The sequence below is a fragment of the Ailuropoda melanoleuca genome, chromosome 3, assembly GCF_002007445.2.
Source record: "Ailuropoda melanoleuca isolate Jingjing chromosome 3, ASM200744v2, whole genome shotgun sequence".
Classification (NCBI taxonomy): domain Eukaryota; kingdom Metazoa; phylum Chordata; class Mammalia; order Carnivora; family Ursidae; genus Ailuropoda; species Ailuropoda melanoleuca.
The window spans coordinates 54515305-54538827 of NC_048220.1; the positions used below are offsets into that span (position 1 = coordinate 54515305).

Below are 23523 nucleotides of genomic sequence, written 5' to 3' on the forward strand. Positions count from 1 at the left end.
GTGAGGCTTCTTTTTAAAAATTTTGAAGTTGAAGGTTTTTTTCAGTTTTTTTTCCCAATAGCTCTATTTCCTGAAACTTTCTAAATTTTGGTATTATTGTTTATTAGAAGAAATTAAAAATAAAGGGACAATTATGATTCAGCTGTTGTTCTTTCATGATACAGTACCATTGGGCTGTATTTAAAAACTTTCTTTTTGATAGCTACATCCATCTTAACAATGTTCATTCAATATCTGTAGAACAATCCTTGTCTTGCTTATTTCATGTGTGTGTCTGATGTTGGACCAAACGATTGTGTGTCCATTGATGGCCTATTTTTCTAACACCATGTAAGGAACATTGGTTTACATAGAAATATACTTAGTTTGTTAACAAACCTTACGTTATCAACTTAGATATATATGGAATTTAAATTTTTAGGGATCAGAATTAATTCACAAAATACATGGAAACTGTTGAATTTAAGCAGAAACCCTTATACCTAGGGTGTAGCTGACAAATTATTGCTTTGTAAAATGAATTATGTGAATCACGGAAGCTTTAAATTTTTTTTTTTATAGCCCTACCTGAACCCATCCTTCCATCCATCCAAAAAATTTACCCAGTAAGTGTTTCTTATAAATTATTATAATACATATTATGACAAGTATATGTGGAACTATATTATGCAGTATTAATGTGAATATAAAAGGTGTAATAGTTACCTTCTAAGTATATGACGACATTTTCTATATAGGCTGAGGAGTTGGCCACTAACATATTAAAAATATTTCATATACTTTTTTTTGAAGACTGTGGTATTTTATTTGGTTATTGGCAGACAGTCTGGTCATTTGTGTAAATGGTAGAATTTTTCACATGATGCTCATGATTATCACTAACAGCAATTAAATATACTCAGTTGGTCAAGGCTCAGTTAGGCTCATTCTAGTTTTCTTCATGCTATTTTTAAATACAGTTTTATAGCATTTCTTTAGTTAGTAACTCAGAAGTTTTCAGTATATATACTTTGAAAGCAGTGGAAAAAATTAAGAATTTGAACAATTAGATAATCATTTTATCTTTCATTTGATTTTACCAAGTAATACACCAAAAGAAGTAACATTAGTATACTCTTTGTGTGTATAATATTAAGACTCCTGAAGTTAATTGGAAGCATTAATAAAGGGTGCTTACTAGGAAAAGTTTGGTACTACTCAGTTTGAGTTGAGAAAAACCTAGGTAATATGCATATTCACAATCTTTTATACTGTTGTTTCTTTTCCAGCTTTTTGTGTTTCTTCCAGAATTCTGTTTCCTTGTTTTATAGTCTTGCTGTTTCTGTTTTCCTTCATAGTCGTTTTTATTCCTGGTTTTATTTGGGAATAATATTTAAGCTATCCGTTTAGAATGTTTAACCTTCTGAAACTGTATAATTTTTACCTGTTAGTTTTATAAAGTTACAAAAAGAGCTGTTTTCTAAACTTACTAAATAGTCAAATTGGAAAATGTAATATCTAGCTTGAGTGATCAGTTTTCGAAGGACATACTTATTCTGTCTGTATCATACAAAATACAAATCTACCTGACCTGGAATCTAAATTAAATATAACTTAATCTTTGATAATTGAGAAGAACTGATGTTCTTGTTTTTGAACATGGGCTATTATCATAATGCATACATGCAAGGTGCTGGATAATAAAAGGTTCACTGTAATAGAGTTTTGCTGTATGGGGGCTTCCCAGTTTGTGATGGGTGATCAGGTAAAGACACCATCTATAGGAATCTTTTGGAGCCTGGATATCTTATCTTCCTCATTTTGAAAACTAATTTCTGCTATTATGAAGAACTATTACAATGAATTTATGCTTTCATAAACATTATGAAAATGAAAGCATCAGAAAGTGTAGAAATAAAAGTAACTTGAACTTTTGGCCTTATCCTTGAATGATTTTCTCCCTGCAATAAAGTATTGATTCTTTAGCTTATGCTGAAAGGTTGAAGATGATGACTGGGTTTTTACTATTTCATTTTTTTGTCTCAACTTTTTTGTTAAGACCTAGGTTTCAGTATAGAAAGAACTGTATATTTTTCAGCATACAAAGCGTCTAATAGTTAAACTTATCCTTTAAAGAGTCTATTATTGTGTATGGAACACGCTTCTACAGAAATCTCACTTAAAACCTTCGTTGCATGAACTCTTTTTACTAATATAAAATACTAATGAAATCTCAGCGTAATGCACTATGCTGGAGAACAGAACGGACGTATTGCTTTTATCATAAGATACCCAGGTTCTTACTGTTATATTCTAGTTTGTAGAGCCTCATTTTTTTTTTTTTTTAAAGATTTTATTTATTTGATAGAGACAGAGACAGCCAGCGAGAGAGGGAACACAAGCAGGGGGAGTGGGAGAGAAAGAAGCAGGCTCCCAGCAGAGGAGCCTGATGCGGGGCTCGATCCCACAACGCCGCTGTGCCACCCAGGCGCCCCTCATTTTTTTTTTTTTAACTTTTGCTTCATGTTTCTCATTATCTAGCTTTCCCCCGTGACAGAGTCCTGACTTCTTCTCACATACACCGTCTCTCATCCTATACTCTCCATCCCTGTTTTGCTAATAATCTTATTTTTATACCTGTAACAGGGAAATAGATTTAATACTAGTCCAGCCCCAAGGCCTTAAAAAATACTAATAGCAAGACTTGCTAGATTTAAGAATGTCTTAATATACTTTCAGGTGTGATTACATTATCATAAATATTTAAAGTACATTATCTTTACTATAAGGTTGATGCTTACATGGGTAAGGACTTACTATCCACTCTAACAGGATTTTAAATTTTATCTGAAACCTGTAAGCTGATTGATCAGTAGAGCACTTTTGTCAGCGGTCCATCTAATGTAACAAACAAATCAACTTACTTATTACTACTACTAACTGTCACTTACTTGGTATCTCTTTTATGTCAGCACTCTATAAATTTTATATATTATCTTAATCCTAAACAAATGTAGTATTATACTTAGTATAATTAGTATTATCTTTGGTTCAGAGATGAAGAAACTCAGTCTTAGGAAGGTTACATTATTAATTCAAGCTGTATAGTCACAAATTATGGATCCAGAAACTGATATTTTTTCTGTTACTCTGTGCTGCCTAAGAAAGACAAAATGAAAGTAGTATTCACTTATATATCATTTCATCTAGTTTCTGTTGCTTTTTCATTTTATTTGTGTATATCTGATTGTTCCTATACAGATACACCTTTCTTTAAGAACAACATGTATGACAAAATTTCAGCTTGTATAAATAAGTTTGAGAATGACTTAAAACTTTATAGTAACAAAAAAAAAAAACCTTTGTTACTTTACAAAGGAACAGGGTTCTTTTAAATTTTGAGTTAAGTAGAATTAAAAAGTAGAATAAAAACTTTGGAATAGAATAACATTTGTTCAGTGTATTATGGTTTTTAAAGTTATTTTCATATTTTCTCAAATTATGGTAATATATTTATTTTAAAAGTGGTATGGTGTTTCAATTCTGTTCGGATACAAAATTAGGAAAGAAAGGGATGAAAGACTATAACCATATCTTTATCTTCAAAAGCTATATCATAATATAGCATTATTATCACTACTTAATTCTTATTGACTTAAAAAAGCAACATGAGTGATAGCAAATATTTACTATTGAGTTAAAGCAATGAAGTTGAGAGAATTTAAATATATAAACTTAGGTTAAGCTTTTGAAGGGATCTTTATTTTAATGTGAGCATATTATAAGATTTACCTAGATTTATGTTAGGTGGAGATTTATGAGACAACTTATATTTGTTTCTTTCCCTAATGGTATCTTCATATTTCAGAAAGCCATCTTTATAGTTATGAGATTAGGAATTCTGAGAATGTAAAGTTCTTTTGTGCAGTTATATATTGAAAATATATTAAATTTTACAAATATAAATATGTATACACATATAGCAACTTTTTTCAGTTTTTTTTTTTAAAGATTTTATTTATTTATTTGACAGAGATAGAGACAGCCAGCGAGAGAGGGAACACAAGCAGGGGGAGTGGGAGAGGAAGAAGCAGGCTCCCAGCGGAGGAGCCTGATGTGGGGCTCAATCCCATAACGCCGGGATCACGCCGAGCCGAAGGCAGACGCTTAACTGCTGTGCCACCCAGGCGCCCCTCAGTTTTAAAATGAATATAATATGATGAAGGATTTTACTTATGTAAAACAGGCTATAAATGAATACCTTTGAAAAGACAAATTTAAAAATTTTGGTTAAGTGTGTTTTAATGATAAAAAAACATTCTTTTAAAGTTGATATTACTTACATTTTAAAGTTATAAGGAAGTTCATTTTGAAATAATATATTTTTCAGGAGGTAACCATACTGCATTGTTGTATTATACAGTTGTATGAATTATACAGTTACAATAATGATGCCTGGCATATACTAAATAATAAATATACAGGTAATACTATTGCTGCTATGCTTTACATAGCATATGTAAAGTATCACTTAATCCTCATTACAGTTCTATGAGTACTGTTATTTTTCTTATAGATGAAGAAGCTGAACATTTGGAAACTAACTTGATTAAGTTCATATAGCTAATAGGTTTCAAAGCTAGATCTGACTCCCAAGCTCATGTTTTTGACTACTTCATTATAATACTTCTGCTTTTTGATACTTATGTTGACTTTAAAACTTTAAAAGCTTTCAGAAAAAGCTTTCAAAAACTTTAAAAGCATATATAATTTAAAGAATTTAATGATCAGTCTTTAACATGTTATTACCAGATCAAGGTAATCTGCATACAATTAAGAAAGCCTAGTAGAACTTCAGTTTATCATTTAGCTCTTTCTCTTTTCAGCCAGAACTCTGCTTAAGCTCTGTTATCAGTTATCTTTTTTCTTTGAGACCTTCCTCAACATTTATATCCAGGGCCTAACAATTCATATTGTTAGAATAGTATGTAACTTAAGTTTGCTTGCTTGGAGGTAGAAAATAGTCATCTTTCATTTAAGGCATGTATTTTTTTAAAAAAATATTTTATTTATGTATGTATTTACAGAGATTGTGCATATGCACGCACACGGGGGCAGGGCAGACAGGGAAAGAGAGAATCTCAGGTAGACTTCAAGCTGAGTGTGGAGCCCCACGCAGGGAGTCAGCTTCCCCTCTCTCTCCCTCTGCCTCTCATCCCACTCACCCACTCCCTCTCTCTAAAGTAAAATAAAATCTTTAAAAAAATAGGAAATAAATTTATTGAGAGAGAGAGCGTGAGTGTGTATGCAAGCAGGGGGAGGGGCAGAGAGGGAGAGAGAGAGAGAATCTTGAGTAGACTCTGTGCTGAGTGCAGAGCCTGACCTCACGACCCTGAGATCCTGACCTGAGTGGAAATCAAGAGAAGGCTGCCCACCTTGAGCACCCAGATGCCCCTAAGGCATGTATCTTTTTAAAGAACAGTTATCAAGTGAAAGTTTAGCCAATCTAATGTATTCCAGAAAGTGGTTAATTGTCCAAATTTCAAACTTTGAAGGTAAGATATTATGGCATAGATCAGAAAATAATGGAATTTGGCAAAAGATGTTTTTATCATTTTTGGTAGACAATTGTATGAGCAAAAAAGTGAGACTTTGCAGTTGTTTTTCAAGGGGTTGCTCATTAAAATTTTTCTTAACTTGGTGTTGATTGAAGGAAGAAAAGGAAGATACGTATCTTCAAAAATGTTAGCATTTAAATATCAATTGGAAAATGTTTTCAGGATTAAGTCATTACAGATTTGGTTATTAGAGGCCCCAAATAAGATATAACCTTAAAAAGTAATAAAGATGTCTTCCCCACATTAAAAACAAAGAGCAATAAGTGTCAGTAATCCCCACCTCAAATGCTTTAAGAAATAGATGTTACATTGTATCAGTTAAATTGGGTTTCCATGGATTTAGGTTGTAATTGCTTTGGCTTTTGAATTGGTCTGTGTGTTTTCTAATATGTTAGGTTAAGTTTTGCCCACCCATATCCTATCCAAAATAATGTATATTATTCTTAAGTACATATGTAATAGGGGAACTTCCTTTTTAAAAAAAAATCTTTGATGAAACTTTTCTTGAAGCAGAGAATCTTTCTGTAATGTTAATGATGATCAAAAAAGGGGATTTCTGATGGTTAAATGGAATTTCTGTTAACTCATAGCATCTTTTAGACCCCCCCTTTTTTTAAAGTTTGGATTTCTCCTTCAGTTCTCCCCCAGTATGTAGTATGTATGACATGGCCCTTTAGTATATGACCATGAAAAAGCATTGTGGCACTAAGAGGAGACTGATCAAATTGTTGGTTCAAAGTCATTCATCGTTTTAGTAGAGTAGGTCTCACAACTCTTCAGTGTTAATCTACAATTGCCGGTCTTTTTCTTTAATTATTGAACAAAATAGAAATTTTAAGAGAGGTTTAAAATAGGTTTAGACTTAAGATAAGAAAATGACTGCTCTATTTTAGTATCAGTTAATAAATTGAATGCTTACTGTGGTATGTCGTAGAAGTCAAAATTAGTTAAGAAGCTTTCAGAGTGGAAGCTATTAAACAGTGACCCCCTCTTCCTTGTCATTTGAACTCAGGTTATACCTTTTTGTTAAATTAGCCAGAAAATAATATTGACATTTTGCATTTTAAAATACTGTCCTAAGTCCAGTTTTACACTTAACAATTAAAAGACAAAGGGTGGTAGAGGCAGTATGCCTGCTCTTCCTTCTGCTTCTACTCTTTATTATAGATTGAGACTTCTTTCCTAACTCCCCCTAGTCTTAGAGACAGTTTAGATTTCTACTTGTCTCATAATATAATACTAAATCTGCTAGAAGTGTAAGGGGAAGTCTGAAGTTTAGGAGTATCAGCTTTATGAACTGTGGTTGTGTTCTGAAAGAAAGGTAATCACTTCTTGGTAGTTAAAAATTATGGATAGAATTTTAGGTAATAGGACAGGGGAGGGAATTTTTTATTTTTTTGCTATTTTTCCCGAAGATTTTTGAGGATTACCTTTAACTAGATCCACTATCCTATTTCTCTGTATTACAGTTTAGTTATTTGGGGAGCCTCTGTTTTTTAAAGTTGGATTACTAATTGAACTGATATCTGTAAACCCAAGGTTGATTTGTTAGGTATTTGGGAACCTTAATAGCGGTCATCCCTTAACCAGTTGCCTTAAAAAGAAAAAAAATCTATTGCTCTGATGGCAAAGGGGAATGTAGAAAACCAAGTATCTTGGCAACTGTGCAAATTACCTTAAAAAGAGTGTTTTCTAACATTTGGATATGTATTACTTGAGAATCTCTGTAGTTCATTTAGTATGTTTTAGAGCCAGAACTTGCTGCTAATAGAAGAAGGATCAGGTATGAAAATGAATGGCATAGTTTATGCAAAAAGAATAAGTACCCATTAGTATTCTTTCTGATATGTGTGTTGTTTGGGTGTGGATTACAAGCAAATAATACCTTCCTTTATGAATACTGTGGTAAAAGTTTGCTGAATATTGCTTGTTGCTTAGTTTCCTGTCTTCTTTTCCCTGCCCTCTCTGTCTTTTCAAGTTCCATTCATGTTGAATGTCTGTCTTCTCTTCCCATTAAGATACAAAATACAAAAATAAAATAAAACAAAATTTTAAAAATCTTAAAATTGGTGTAACTACTATTCATATATGAGTTACTTTTATGGCCTCTAAGAGAAGTTTTATGTGGCAGTTAGAAAATGCTCTTACCTTGTGCTTGATAATAACCTTTATAAAGTACACCTGCTCCTTGTAGAGGCACTTAAGAAGGAGGAACATTTATAAAGAAATCTGTATGTTATTTGATGAAATCTTGGTATGTACAGTGAGGATTTATTTATGAGTTAAAACATCTCTTGCTACTATAGGGATCCACTTGGTTAAATGAGTGATATATCTCAGCCAGGGTTTAGAATGTCTTAGTTTTTTAGGTACTTTCTGGCATACTGCAAACACCGGTGAAATCTTTAGTGGAAGAAAATCTTCGAATTTCCAAACTGCCAGCATAAAGAAGAGTTCTTCTCTCTTCTTCAGAGAGCATTAGATCAGGATTTGTAAAGTTTTTAGTTTCTGTTTTAAATGGCTTTATATTTCCCCATTTTTCTTTCTGACAGGAATCTTTTAGTCCTGCTATACAGCTGCACCTTGTACATCAAGCCCCATGTAATGTTCCTCCTTACCTCTCGAAGAATGAATCAAACCTTGGGGACCTCTTACTGGGCTTTCTTAAATATTATGCTACAGAATTTGAGTAAGTGAAACATTAGATTTTATTTTATTCATTTACATATGTGAATGCTACACTTCTGGTCAGAAGCTGTGTTTGTTCATTTCAGTGCTCCAAACTTGTCCAGAAATGTGTAATTTATAAAATTTAATATCTAATGATTAATTATTAGAAACTAAATTGATTTTATATTCCTATCTAATGAAAAATGATAGTTCAGTTAGCCCAGTTTTAGTTGATTTAAGTAGTGATCCTGCCTTATGTTTAGCTCCCTCTTTTCATAGTAGGGCCTGGATAAATGTTTATGTTGGCCCTGTAGGGGTGCTGTATAGTTTGAAACATCTGTTTTTGGGAAGTTAAGATTTATAGTAAAAAACACAGCTAAGACAAACTTGGAAAAAGATCTGCTTGATATCTGAATAGTTGTGTTAGTATATAAAAATCAAGGAATACTCTTTCCTTTTTTTGCCCTTTCTTCTGAGGGTAACATGTAAACATGGAACACTATACAGTGTAAATAATTAGACTGGACTTAATTGAACATTCCTAAGGGAGTCCTTGAAGTCCAGTTAGAGTGGGGTTAGGAATTGCAGCTCAAAAAAGCTTGAAGTGTAGGGAAGAGAAAGGACTTAGCAGTTTTACAGAGTTAAAGGAGGAGGGTACATTAACCACAGGGTACCATTTTGAAAAGATTTGAAGAGGGGAATAATAATAGCATTTGTTATAAATTGTTATTACGAGCTGGGAAAAATTGTTCCCAACAGATTATGTGTATCTTCTCATTTACATAGTAGCCATATGATGCGATATTATATCATGCCCATTTTACCAGTGAAGCACATATACAGAGAGGTGAAGAAACTTGCCCCAAATCACACAGCTAGTCAGGGGGAGCATTTCTGATAGTTTTGACTGCAAAATTCATACTCTTAACTATGGTACTTTACTGCAGTGTTGGTATTGCCTTATTTGCTATGAGGTAGTAGCTCTAAAGAAACTTGACTCATAGGAGATGATTTGAAACATAGGGCATGAAAGAAGTACTGTTACTTAAATTCCTCAAAGCAAAGCTTTCACCAGACTGTGTCTGTTTTGTTTACAGTTGTATCTCCATTACCTAGCCCAGTGCTAGAGAGTGGGTACTTGAAAAATTCTTGCAATAAATAAATAATTTTGAAGCAGAGGGTAAGGTTATAGACACGTTGCAAAGATCCTTAAGATGGCTTAAAAGTTACTAAATCAGGTTAAGAAAAAAAGTAGGAAAAGGGCTGGGGGAAAGTAGTTCAATAAGAATGAAGTTATAATAATCATCATTAAAGATGACTAGGACCAGAGTGTAAGTCCAGGCAACAAGGATAGAAAGGAAGGAGCCTTCATTTATAAGATGAGAAAAGATTTAAGATTATAAGACACTGTAAAGGTTATTCTAGAGTCAGGATTTGTAAGATACTGCAGTAACAATAGCTGATGTTTCGTGAGTATTTACTTAGTGTCCTACAGTACGCTGAGTGATTCTTGTGTATTATCTCATTTAATCCTCATAGTAACTGCTTGTGAGGCCTAGGGAATTTGTGTACTTGAAACTTGCCCATGGCAGTACAGCTAGATAATGAGAGGATTGGGATTCAGTCTCAGGTCTGACTCCAAAACCACATTCTCAATTTTTAGAATATATTCGCATTGTCTTTTCTATCGTAAATTAGGGAAGTTTGCAGAGAGGGAAAAGGATTCATAGAAAAAAGGTATATTTCTACCGTGTATAGTTTAGGATTAGAGCATCTAGATACCAGTGCCTTGAAAGTTAACTGCATTGTTGGACTGAAACAAAATGGTAGATGAACAGGTTTGTTTATTAGTTTAGTATTAACAGAAACTAGCTAGTTGTGCCAATTGATCCTGGCTAGGATGCTGAGACTTCGAAAGAGGTTTTGAGCTTTTGGATGCATTTGTTTTCACTATGATACATGATCTAGGAGACATCTTCACCTTTTCTTTCATCATACAGTGCATTTGTCAAGTGTATTGTTGTTTCATTCCAGTTATTTTCAGAAATTTGACTGTAGGGAGTGCTGCCAAGAATGTAGTCATGGCAATGAACTAGGTGCTGTGCAAAGGAATTCTAGCAGCTGTTAGAAATGTTTGTAAGGATTTTTCTTCTGAACTTTGAGACATTCAGTTAAAAAATTCTCTTTACTTGAAGACAGAATTAAGTGCTTGTTAAGGGATGCTTGAGTATGTGGTGTAAATGTTGCAGGAATTTTGTATGGCCATTTAAAAATTACTAAGATTTTCTTATTTACTTCACTCACATGAGGCTTTCTCCTAAACCTTGCTGCTGAAATTTCTCAAATGAAGCCAGGCTTCTAGAACTGTACTTGGGAGCAGGGAACTGATAAAAAAAGCATCAGGTTGCTCAGAGAAACTAGGAAAAAATAAAGTCAGAATGTAATCATTTTGTATTTTAACAAAACAAAAAAAATTAAAATTTTAATATCTTACACTAGGTACTAGAGATTCTAGGAAACTTAAAAGGTTACCTATTTTGTAATCCTGCTTATTCCCTGGATGCCTTAATCACATGCCATTACTGCTACTCATATCCCTTGTGTTAAAAATGCATGCCTGCATACTTAAATACATTTTTTAAAGAAAGAAATTACAAAGGCCCAATTTTTCTGACTGTCTCCTTTCTTACTCTGATTTTTTTCCCTCTCATTTAATCAGTAGATCATTGAGTGCCTACTATATATCAAGCTATTTTTCTGTGCACTGGGCATATGGCAATTAACAAAACAGGCAGAAGTGTTTGTCTTCATGGAGCTTACATTGTAGTATGTAGTACAGAGAGGTAGACATTAAACAAATAAATTGTATATACATGAGGTTAGGGATAAAAAGGAACTAATTTATAGTCTATAAAAGAAGGATCATTGAGATAGGAGGAAAGCCAATAGAATGTGTTGTCTTGGAATCCAAAGGAGGAAAAATGTTTCAAGGGGGAAGGAGTGATTATCTGTGTCACATTTTTTGATGGATCAAGTATAAGATGAGAACTAAAAGCTGACCATTGCAACATTGGTCCATGTGGAGGCCACTGGACCTTTGTCAGGAACAGTTTCTGTGGAAAAATAGGGATAAAAAGCTTCATTGGTATGGGCTCAAGAGCTAATAGAGACGAATTAAATACAGATAGGAGAGTGTATAGACAGATACTAGTAATATGTAGACTTTATATACTTGTAAAGGGGAGCAGAAAAAATGGAGTAGAAATTGGAGAGTTAAGTGGGGTTGAGTCTTTGTTTTTAGAAAGGAGAAATAACCTATCTTGATGGCAAAATTGATGATACCAGAAAAAGATAGTAAATTGTTGAATAATACACTTCTCTGAATCAAGAAAGGTTGGAATCTAGAGCACAAGTGGGATAGTAGCACATATGATGCATTAATAATAATAAGAAAAAGTGGAGTATATGGATTCAAAGGAATGCCAGTGAGTTGATGTGGTGAGAGGTAATGGAAATTATCTTTTGGTTGCTTTAGTTTTTTTGGTGAAATGAAGAATGGCTATCACCTGGCAATCATTGTGAGGGAGGAAATTTGAAAAATGAGGGAAAGTATGAATTGTCCTGTAGGAGAGTAAAGGAGTGAATTAACTGTGGAAATATAGTATGTTTGGTGGGTAGTAGCATTTAGGATCCTTTTAAGCTGAGTCATCATGAATTTAAAGTGAATTTAAAGTTCTCATGAATTTAAAGGTCAGAATGGTTGCATACTTTTCTCCAGCCACATTGAGCTGCAGGGGAAAGGATTGACGTAGACAAAGATTTAATTATGGTTGTATTTCAACCAACTAAGTTGAGTGCAGCAAGAAGGGTAAGAGAGTTGGGGGAGGGGAATGCAAGCAAGTTACTTTAATAACTGACCATGGACCAAATGTATTAAATTCAGTCCTGAAAATGTGGGCGCAGGGATGCATGTAGGACATCCAGGTCGCAGTTTCCAATTGTTAGTTGCAACAATTGTCTTAGAGCTTAGTGGCAAGGTAGATCTGGAAAAAAGGATTTGGAAAAGAAACATCAAACTGTTAAAGCTTGGAAGGGGTACTGTTGCATTAGGAGAGGATTGAAAGAGCAAGGCCCTGATGGACACCAGCATGTAAGGGGTCAGGTAGACAAAAGGGTCAGGCAGAAGAACAAAACAAAAAACTCTGGGATTAGAGCAGAATTCTGTTTGCTTATGAGGTTTGAAATCCCTGACATTTTCTTTTTGTTTGCTTCCCAGCCCTTAATAATAAAACGAAACTGTATATATTTGTTCACTTAATTTGACTAGTCTTGTATAATATATAGCCACATAGTTCAGACCCATAATTTTGACTTTTTTTGTTGGACTTAAATTTTTGTTTGTAATGTTCCAACGTAAGTATAGTATTTATTTCAAAATAGTCACAAAATACTTAGTCACAAAAAGAATGGCTAGAAGACAGTTAATAGATCAGTAGCAGTACATTATCATTACTGAAGAAAAGATGCAAACATCTTACCAACTCTACATTGGTTTTATATTCAAATGGTTATCATATATTATCAAATCTATTTTAGATTAAATTAAGCCCAGTATTGGCTCTTTGTTCTTTTCTGATACATTCCTCTTCTATAGACTGTATCTTATTTTAATTATTGAGTGACAGTAACAGATTTTTACATGGCAAACAAATTATGGTAGAAAAATATGGTATGATAAAAGTCCCCTTAATTTAGGGCCTGTTTTAAAGAAAGAAATATTTAGGGAAAATGTTTCTAAATTGTCATTTGAATTTTACATTTAAATTCAACTCTAAGAGTAAAAATAGTATATAAATTATATATATCAGGTTTTATGATTTCAAATATTTAGTAATTTAGGAATATTTAAAAGTGCTTTGAAAATGCAATAGATTGAGTCAGTCCTGAATAAGAGTGATTTAAATTTTTTTTTTTTCTCTGTGAAGTACTTCAGGTGATACAGTCACTTAAATAACTGCATTATTTGGGTTGATTATAGGTTGAAGCTTAAATGATACCTGGTTAGGGATGATAAAGTGAATATTGGTATGTCACATATATTTCTGTGACCCAGTTTAGAACCAGGTATTGGCATGTAACGTAAATTCAGGATTGGATTTCATACAGGTATGGTGGTGAGGAGGAAATCCTGTGATTTAAGAAAGTAAAAATTGTAATTTAATAGCAGGGTACAGTATTTCAAGATTTTAAACTTGTCTGAAAGAAAAAAATCAGTCTATCCCTTTTTAACATAGTGTTTCCAGTTTTAATTTTATTGCAGATTCAACTGTCCTAGAAGTTCAGTGAGAAACAAGTAGTCTCAGGAGAAAAGTTCATTTCGTTAGTGAAATATATCTTAAGTGGTATAAAGTAAAGTAGCACAAAGTATAATTCTGCTGTGATCACGTTTGGGTTCAGGCATGTGGTTATATAACTCTCCCCTTGACATTGTTATTAGTTACTTATTAATTTAAGAAATCTCTACACCCAGTGTGGGGCCTGAACTCACAACCCCAACGTCAAGAGTTGCATGTTCTACTTATCGACTGAGCTGGCCGGGCACCCCTAGGTTGTTATTTTAAAAAAATTTTGGAAACACATTTGGACCAACAGAGCAGCGTACTTCTTTTCTCTTTGGAGTTCATAATAAGGGAGCTGCTGTATGTGAAATATCTAAAACATGTTACTGTAATTAATACGGTTTCTCATTGATAACCCACTTAGTTTTTAAAAAGTATAAATTCTGATATGTATTCTTAAAGAACTTAAAGTTGTCTCTGTAAAGTATTTCTAAATTGTACTCCTCATAAGAAAAAATAGAAAATCATACTTTGAGGGGATCCTTTTTAATTATCAAACTTCACAAGATGCGATTTTTTTTGCATATTTAACATAGAGATTAATCCATTTTCCAGAAACAAATGCCATATTGGACCCTCAGTTATATTCTTAGGGATTCTTTTATCTGATAAATAGGGGAAGGGTAGGATAAGTGTTGGAGTTGGAAGGTCCCAAACCTTGGTCTTTCTATTCTTAATGAAATGGTGGACAAAGCTAAATATGGCTGAAAAAAGATATATCAACTATTTCCCAGATGCATTTGTCTCTTTCATACAAGCTGAATGGTCATACATTTTAGTGTTCCTTGAGAAAAAGAAAACTGTACCTACTATAATTGTAAAGAAATTTTTAAAAAATAGAGTGTAAGGTTAGACATACTAAAGACTGAACAATTTACCTTCAGAGATGCTGATAAAAAATTGTCTTACTTGCATATAACTTTACTGTTAATAGCTACATCTCCTATATAGCAATAACAGTATGTTTTCATAGAGTATTAGTTTTTCGTGAAAGAGCATCTACTGGCTTCTCTTGGATAAGTGTAAAATTTTCTCCCAAATCATACAAGTGAACATGCAGTAAACAAAAATTATTTAATGATAGCAGAAAACAACACAAGATTGCATCTCAAGAAATAAAAAATCCTTACTGAGGTGCTAACAGTGAACATAATTTTGACGTTCTTTGCTTGCTTACACTTTCTTATATTTCATATTACTTCATTTATTCAATAAGTATGTATTGAATGCCTGCTTTATACTAAGAAACTATTTGAACAGTGAAAAAATACATAAATCCGCATCTTGGAGTTTTCATTCTGCTTGGGCGAGACATAGAATAAACAACATACTAAATAAGCAAATTGTTAGAATATAAGTGCTGTGGAGAAAAAAGGAGAAGGGGAAATAGGGATTGTGGTGCTGAGGGTCAAGGCAAGTTTCAGTATTGTGTGAGAAAATTAGAATGGGACTTAGCATTATATAACAAATACAATAAAAAGGAAAATTAAAAAAATAGTTAACACAATTATGTTTTTCTTCTTGTAGCTGGAACAGTCAAATGATTTCAGTTCGTGAAGCCAAAGCCATTCCCAGGCCTGATGGTATTGAATGGAGAAATAAATACATCTGTGTAGAAGGTAGATTTTCCCAGAACTACTTATTTACCACCCGGTTATCACCATGGTACTGAGAGAATTACTTGAATAATTCCAGTTTGTATTTCAGTTAAAGTAATACATTTATGTTCTGGCTTACAAGTCTTTTTAGTTGTAAAATTTTCTTCTTTTTTTCTTCCAACTTTTTATTTAAATTCCAGTTAAAATACAGTGTAATATTAGTTTCAGGTGTGTAGAAGTCAATGATTCAGCACTTCCATACAACACCTGATGCTCATCAGAAGTGCCCTCCTTAATCCCCAGCACCTATTTCTTTCTTTTTTTTTTATTTTATTTTATTTTATTTTTTTTAAGATTTTTTATTTATTTATTCAACAGAGATAGAGACAGCCAGTGAGAGAGGGAACACAAGCAGGGGGAGTGGGAGAGGAAGAAGCAGGCTCATAGCAGAGGAGCCTGATGTGGGGCTCGATCCCATAACGCCGGGATCACGCCCTGAGCAGAAGGCAGACGCTTAACCGCTGTGCCACCCAGGCGCCCCCCCAGCACCTATTTCAACCATCCTTCCACCCACCTCCCCTCTGGCGACCATCAGTTTGTTCTCTGTAGTTAGCAGTCTGTTTCTTGGTTGGCCTCTCTGTTTTTTTCCTCTCTGTGTTTATTTATTTTGTTTCTTAATTTCCACATAGGAGTAAAATCATACGGTATTTGTGTCTCTCTGACTAACTCCACTTAGCATAATACTCTCTAGCTCCATCCACATTGTTACAAATAGCAAGATTTCATTTTTTTAATGGCTGAGTATTTTCATTAAATTTTTAAAAATAATTTAATTCTTTAGCTGTAAAAAATAATAAATATGAATTTAGGCATTTAATCTTCTTCATAATATTTGAGCAGTCTTTATGCATTCCTCCTTGTAGTTGATTGAACCTCAATTTCATGACTTAAGGTTGAAGAAAATACTATCTTTATGTGATGATTCTTACATTGAGATAAAATATATTTCTTTTAAAATTAAAATATTGATACTTAATGCAGGCTAGATTTTTATGAGTAGAAATTTATTTTACTTTAAAAATTAAATGCCCTGAAGATAATCTGTTCTCTAAAATTAATGTACGTGTAGTTGAATATTTCTTTGAGTTGGAGGGAGATTGACTTCCAGAAGCAAAACTTTTCTCAAAGATGCTAAATTGAAGACTTTTGTAAACTTTGAGGTTAAAAAAGAATAAAGTGTGAAGTTCAGTGTTTGTAGGAAAACATCAAATTTAGAATATTTTAATCTTGGTTTATATGCAACATTTTAAGAGCTTGTGAATATGAAATTAAATTTCCCGCTTTGGTGGTTGGTTAAATTGCACAGTGGGTGTATATTATTTATTTACTTGTGTTCTTTTGAATATTAAATACTTGTACTGTGTGTGATGTGATCCAATAGCTTGGCATATGGCATTATGCTATTAAAAAACACAGGCATACCTTAGATATATTGTGGGTTCAGTTCCAGACCACTGTAAGAAAGCAAATAATGCAATAAAGCGAGTCAAATGAATTTTTTTGGTTTCCCAGTGCATATGAAAGTTATATTTACCCTATGTTGTAGTCTGTTAAATACACAATAGCATTATATCTAAAAAAATAAAGTATATGTCTTATTTAACGACACTTGCTAAAAATGCTACCCATCATCTATGCTACCCATCATCTATGTTTTCAACAAGTTGTAATCTTTTGGCTGATGGAGGCTCTTGCCTTGATGTTGTTGGCTGCTGACTGATCAGGGTGATGGTGCTGAAGGTTGAGGTGGCTCTGGCAATTTCTTAAAATGAGACAACAGTGAAGACTGCTGCATCGATTCTTCCTTTCACAAATGATTTCTTTGTAGCATTTGAGAGCATTTTACCTACAGAACATCTTTCAAAATTGGAGTCAGTTCTCTCAAACCCTGCCCCTGCTTTATCAACTAAGTTTATTTAATATTTTTAATCCTTTGAATCCTTTGTTGTCTTTTCAGTATTGTCACCAGGAATAGATTCTGTCTCAAGAAACCACTTTTTTTGCTCATCTACAAGAAGCAGGTCCTGTCCACTCAAGTTTTATCACGAGATGGTAGCAATTCAGCCACATTTTCAAGTTTCACTTCTAATTCTAGTTCTCTTGCTGTTTCCACCACCTCTGCAGTTACTTCTCCACTGACGTCTTGAACCCCTCAAAGTCATCCATTAGGGTTGGAATCAACTTCTTCCAAACTCCTGTTAATGCTGATGTTTTGACCTCTTCCCATGAATCACAAATGTCCTTAATGGCATCTAGAATGGTGGATCCTTTCTAGAAGGTTTTCAGTGGCCTTTGCCCAGATCCATAGAGAAATCACTATCTATGGCAGTTATAGCCTTACAAAATATATTTCTTAAGTAATGAGACTTAAAAGTTACTCCTTGACTCATGGGTTGCAGAATGGAAATTGTGATAGCAGGCATGAAAACAACAATCTCATTGTATATCTCCATCAGAGCTCTTGGGTGACCAAGTACATTGTTAAGGAGCAGTCATGTTTTGAAAGGAATTTTTTTCTGAATATTAGGTCTTAAAAGTGGGCTTAAAATAATATATTGTAAACAGATGTGCTGTGTCATCCAGACTTTGTTGTTCCATTTATGGAGCACAGGCATAGTAGATACAGCATAATTCTTAAGGGCCCTAGGATTTTCAGAATGGTAAATGAACATTGACTTCAACTTAAAGTCATCAGCTGCATTAGCCCCTAATAAGAGAGTGATCTTGTCCTTTGAAACTTTGAAGCCAGGCCTTCACTTCTCTCTAGTTATGAAAATCCTGGATGGCATCTTTTTCTAATATAAGACTGTTTCATTTACATGGAAAATCTGTTGGCTAATGTAGCCACCTTCGGGAATTATCTTAGCTAGATCTTCTAAGTAAATTTCTGCAGCTTATACATCAGCACTTGCTGCTTCACCTTGCACTTTCATGTTATGGAGATGACTTCTCTCCTTAAGCCTCATAAACCAACCTCTGCTAGCTTCAGACTTCTCTTCTGCAGCTTCCTCGCCTCTCTCAGCCTTCATAGAATTGAAGAGAGTTAGGGCCTTACTCTAAATAGGTTTTGGCTTAAGGGAGTGTTGTGGCCACTTGGTCTTCTGTCCAGACCACTGAAACTTTTTCTTTGCATGTACAACTTGGCTAACTTGTCCAAGAGGCCTAGCTTTTGGTCTCTCTTGGTGTTCAACATGCCTTCTTCACCAAGCTTAATCATTTCTAGCTTTTGATTTAAAGTGAAAGATATGCAGCTCTTCCTTTTGCTTCACTTGGATATGTCAAGGCTGTTGTGGGGTTATTAATTGGCCTAATTTCAATATTGATGTGTCTCAGGGAAAATAGCGAGGCCTGAGGAGAGGGAGGTGGGGCAGTGGCCACTGGGTAGAGCAGTCAGAACACATACAACGTTTCTTAAGTTTGCCATCCTGTGTGGGTGTGGTCATGGTGCCCACGAACAATTACAATAATAACAGCGTCAAAGCCGACTGATCACAGATCACTGTAACAGATACAGTAATGATGAAAAGTTTGAAATATTATGAGAATTACCAAAATATGATAGAGACAACAAAGTGAGCAAATGCTGTTGGAAAAATGGCACCGCTAGACTTGCTCAACACAGGGTTGCCATAGACCTTCCATTTGTAAAATGCATAGTATCTGTGAAGTGCAGTAAAGTGAAGTGCAGTAAAACAGAGTATGCCTATACTGTGACAATAAACTCCTTTTGAAAATAGCCTTCTTAAGCAATCAAAAATGTATATACAAAAGGAGTTTTTTAAAATTATGGGTCTGCTTAGATTATGTGATAAATCTAGAGTTAACCTCTTCATCAGATTTCCTATTCTTCCACACTTTTTCCAGGTCTTTCCCCTAAATTGCATCTCTTCCCTCTAGCAACTTCCATTTTCTTTCTCTCTCGTCAAATTCTCTTTCAGCTTTAGAGCATACATAGCTCTTCTCACCCTTGAAAAATACTCTTGATTCTACTGGCTCTTGTAAGTCCTTTTTTCGCCTCTTTCACCGTGCCGAAATTCTTTATTTTTTAAGTAGGCTCCACGCCCAACGTGGAGCCCAGTGTAGGGCTTGAACTCACGACCCTGAGATCAAGACCTGAGCTGAGATCAAGAATCAGGTGCTTAACTGACAGAGCCACCTAGGCACCCCCAGTGCCAAAATTCTTAAACTCTAGTAATTTTTACCTACTCTTGGCATTATTTCAGCTATCTCATCTCATTTTAATGCCATTAGTTATCTTTCTTTTCTCAGTAGCATCCTCAGTTTCCTTGTCTTCTCTATACAGGTTCCTTATGTCTATATATGGACTCTTCTCTCCTGCCTTGTGGGTGAAGGGTTAGTGGGGTGGGGGTGAAGACGTGGAAGGTAATGTTGGAGACACACACATAAAAACCAATACTTTTTTTCCTGTCTTCTGTGCTTGCTCTCCTGTTTCTCTCTCTCCTTTCACTGTCAAATTTTTCCTACAAGTTACTGTACTCATTGTATCTTTTTCTAAACCACCTATTCACACCATAACTCTGCACTGTTTTCTATCCTCAGGAGTATTAAACCTCTATTTTCAAAAGTAGTGACCTTTCTCCTGCTGGACAAATCTGAGATCTTTCAAATTAAAATTAAATTTAAAATTACCTTTCTGTGGTATTTGACATTGAGCACCTTTTTTGTGTATAGTGTTTTATTCTTTTTGATAATTCTTTTTTCTTTAACTTATTTTTGTTTCCCTTAGGGTAGGGATAGGTCCTTGACCCTCTGTGATTCTAAGTCTTACTTTTGTGATTTAGACTTGACATACCTATGCTGATGACTTTGTTTTTAGTTACCCTCTCACTTGAATTCTATCTACCTTATTAGACAGTTCATAATAAAACTATTTTTATATGCCTGTATCTAATAAGAGATTAGGCTTCACAATATGCAATTGCTATTTTGTTGGTTAAAAACTGTCATCAAATATTGGCAGTTTCATATAGTTCAATCTAATATAAAAACTTAAGCTCTAATTTTAATAATTTCTTGTTTATATGTATATTTAATATTGCAGAACCTTTTGATGGAACAAATACAGCCAGAGCTGTGCATGAAAAGCAGAAATTTGACATGATCAAGGATCAATTTTTAAAGGTAAATAATGTATCAGATTAACTCTAGAAACATTAGTGGAACAGTATGCTTTGAAAATGAAAAAATATATATAATAGGACAGAATAGCCCTAGTTCCTGTTTTATGAAGTCATTAATGTGGCATAATAGGGAATTTATTACCTGATAGATAGACATACTTCTCTTCAGAGAAGTCTGTTTTCGTTCACATGGCTTTTACTTTGATGGAAGTAATAAGCATTTCCTTAGTGAGCCAATTAAGCTCTCAGTTTGAGTGAGTAAAACCTAACAGACTCATTTCTCCTTAAAATTTAAAGGAACTTAGTGTAGCTTTAGAAGAAAGCTGATGTTTGTTCCATGATTTTTCTTCTGCATACCCCACCGTAACAGTGAACTTGAGACCTTTTTATCTTTGTTTATATTTTGAGAAATTAAAAAAAAATCAATGTGTTTGTATACACACGCATTTTGTATATATAAACTTCAGCCGCATGCGTATAAACTGCTTTTTATTATTTAGCTCTTTAATCCACAGTATGAATTGATTCATCAGTGATTTTGTTAGGTGTGGTTTCTTTCTTCAAGGAGTTCACAGTACAGTGTAGAAACACATTGATGGAAATATATACTATGAGACATTTAGGAGAGAATGCTTCATTGAAGAAAAAGATCAGCAAACTGTGAATGTCATTTCAGAGGAATACTTTCTCATTAGACATACAGTGGACTTTATTTTGATGATAATTAAAAATGCAAGTGTATCATATTACAAGCCGTCCTTCCACATTAGGCCCTCTCAGTTTGCCAGCCAGATTAGAAAATTTAAATTAATGGAATTCTGCAGGGCAAAACAAATATCCAAGAGGGAATATTTTTGTCTGTCAGAACAAATTGAGAACTCAAAAATAGCATTGCTACATTGTTGATGCATGAACTCTGATTATGATGGGTAAGCTTTCATTTAGGATTGATTAGCTATAAAACCAATACTTTCAGTTAATTGAACAACTGAAGTGAGAATAAACTGTAAAGATATGCAGTTTCCAAGTAGTGAACCAGATTTTTAGCCTGTGAGTAAGAATTTCAGTTTTTTTCTTTTTTTTTGTTGCAAGTTATATTTACTCTTCTTTTTCAAAACTGTATAAAGTGGTTTATTAGAGATTTACTCCCTCTATAATACTATTTTTGATTGAAAAGCTTACTAGATGCAATAATCTTCTCACACCCTCTGAAACCCAAAAGTTTTGTCTTAATTACCTTGCTGTTATAGATGAAATTGTTTCAATCTGTGAATAAATGTTAATATTGTCGATTGTATCTTTTTGTACCACGTCCATGTCCATTTCTTTTTTAATGAATTGGAATCACACAGGTATAGGGCTTTTAAATAACCTTTTCTGATGGCAGAAGCAATACTTTTACTATGTTAAAACTTGGGAGATAAAAAACACAAAGAAAAAAATTACCCCAATTTTACCACCTAGAGAGAACCACTATTAATATTCTAGTAACTTTCCTTTCAGTCTTTTGTTCCTCTTATATTTTGTGTTTTAAGAATGATTTTTCTTTCTCTCCCAGTCATGGCACAGATTGAAAAACAAAAGAGATTTGAACAGTATACTACCTTTAAGAGCTGCTATCCTGAAAAGATAACTGGCCTCTCTTTCTTAATAAAATCTTCTGAGAAATAAAGAACAATAGTAACATCATAATGCATTTTGTTTACCTCCATCATGGTTTCTTTTTAATTGTTCTTGTTTTCATGTTTTATTTTTAAGAGGACATACTTATATAAAGATTGCATATTTTATTATGACATTTCCTAATAAAACCCTTTGATTTAAAGATGTATTTTTGAAAATGTTTACATTGACTAGTAATATTATGGCATGAATTTTCAGGAGATCAGATAAAATATTTTTGGGGGAATTATCTGAACAAATAAAAGGTTTTGATATAACTTCAATTAATTATACCACATGCTAATACTGAAGAGATGTGTAGAATTTGGAAAGGACTGATTCATACATACTTAATGTATAACGTACAGTAGATAGTTTGTTGCCTGTCTATTCTAGTAAAGTGAAGATTCAAGCCAGTTATTCAGTTACTTGAAGCAAAATAAAATCTGTTATTTCACTGAAATCACTGCAGAGGCATGAAATACTGGACAATTGCCTTAAGTCTTCACTTGACTCACCAGGATAGACTGAGGCTTTGGGTATGTCTATATTAGCATTTCATTAGTACCTCACGTGCTTTTGATGTACTCTTGAGATTGCTTTAAATTTTTTGTTGAGAACAGTACATTTTGCACTGTAGTAATATGAGCACTAATTCTGTATTGTTCAGCAGTTAGTAAATTGTTTTAAAGAATTCGTTCATTGTAGACAGTTTGAAAAGATTATAAGTCCCCTGTGCTTTATGATAGTTCAGTGCATTGTGCACTTTTACTTTATTTCATGTTTTCTTGCTTTTATTTTCCCTGTGACATGAAACAGCAGAAACTGAAAGATCAAAGTTGAGATTATATCCTATTGATAGTATCAGATTTTTTCTGTATACAATTATAGGATTGTAATCTAAACTGGAATTTTTAGGCAGTAAGCCACTATAAAATGTTTTAGTTAAGACATAAAATTATTATAAATAAAAGCTTAATGTTTGTAAAGATAACTTTTTTTAGTATTTTTTTTTCCACATGAAGTAGTGGTGGCTGCTAAAAAAAAAAGCTGCAGTGTTTATTAAGGTTGTATTTGGTTTATGTAAATATTTGTAAATTGGTCGGTGCCTGTACATTTAAATATGAAAAGTAATCTTGAAAACGATTTTAACTTTTTCAGAAAGACTGTGTACAACTTCTTTTAGACCTGCTGTAGCACAGTTTGTACCTCTAATGTATTTGGGGTTTTTGCAGACCAATTCAAATGCTAAGACTTTTGCTTTTCTTTGACTTGTAAAGGTGCATATTTTCATTTTCTTCTTTAAGTTTAAATTTTTGTATGATGTCAAATGGAATAAAGTTTATATATGGAAATTGTTGGTGTGTCTTTTTTTTTTTTCTGTGCTAGTCTTTAC

General features: G+C 33.6%; 1 protein-coding gene across 10 annotated transcripts in view; it reads left to right on the plus strand.

Moving 5' to 3' along the window:
- TENT2 (terminal nucleotidyltransferase 2) overlaps nucleotides 1–23482 on the plus strand; it is a 73055-nt gene extending 49573 nt beyond the window's left edge. For all 10 annotated transcript variants that reach the window (XM_019796380.2, XM_011220974.3, XM_034656431.1 and 7 more), the window contains 5 exons: nucleotides 562–605; nucleotides 8150–8286; nucleotides 15194–15285; nucleotides 20387–20466; nucleotides 22024–23482. In XM_019796380.2, coding sequence (XP_019651939.1) covers nucleotides 562–605; nucleotides 8150–8286; nucleotides 15194–15285; nucleotides 20387–20466; nucleotides 22024–22098 — 428 coding nt within the window. In that variant the 3' untranslated portion in view covers nucleotides 22099–23482. The remainder of the gene's footprint in view (nucleotides 1–561; nucleotides 606–8149; nucleotides 8287–15193; nucleotides 15286–20386; nucleotides 20467–22023) is intronic.
- The last annotated feature ends 41 nt before the right edge of the window (nucleotides 23483–23523 follow it).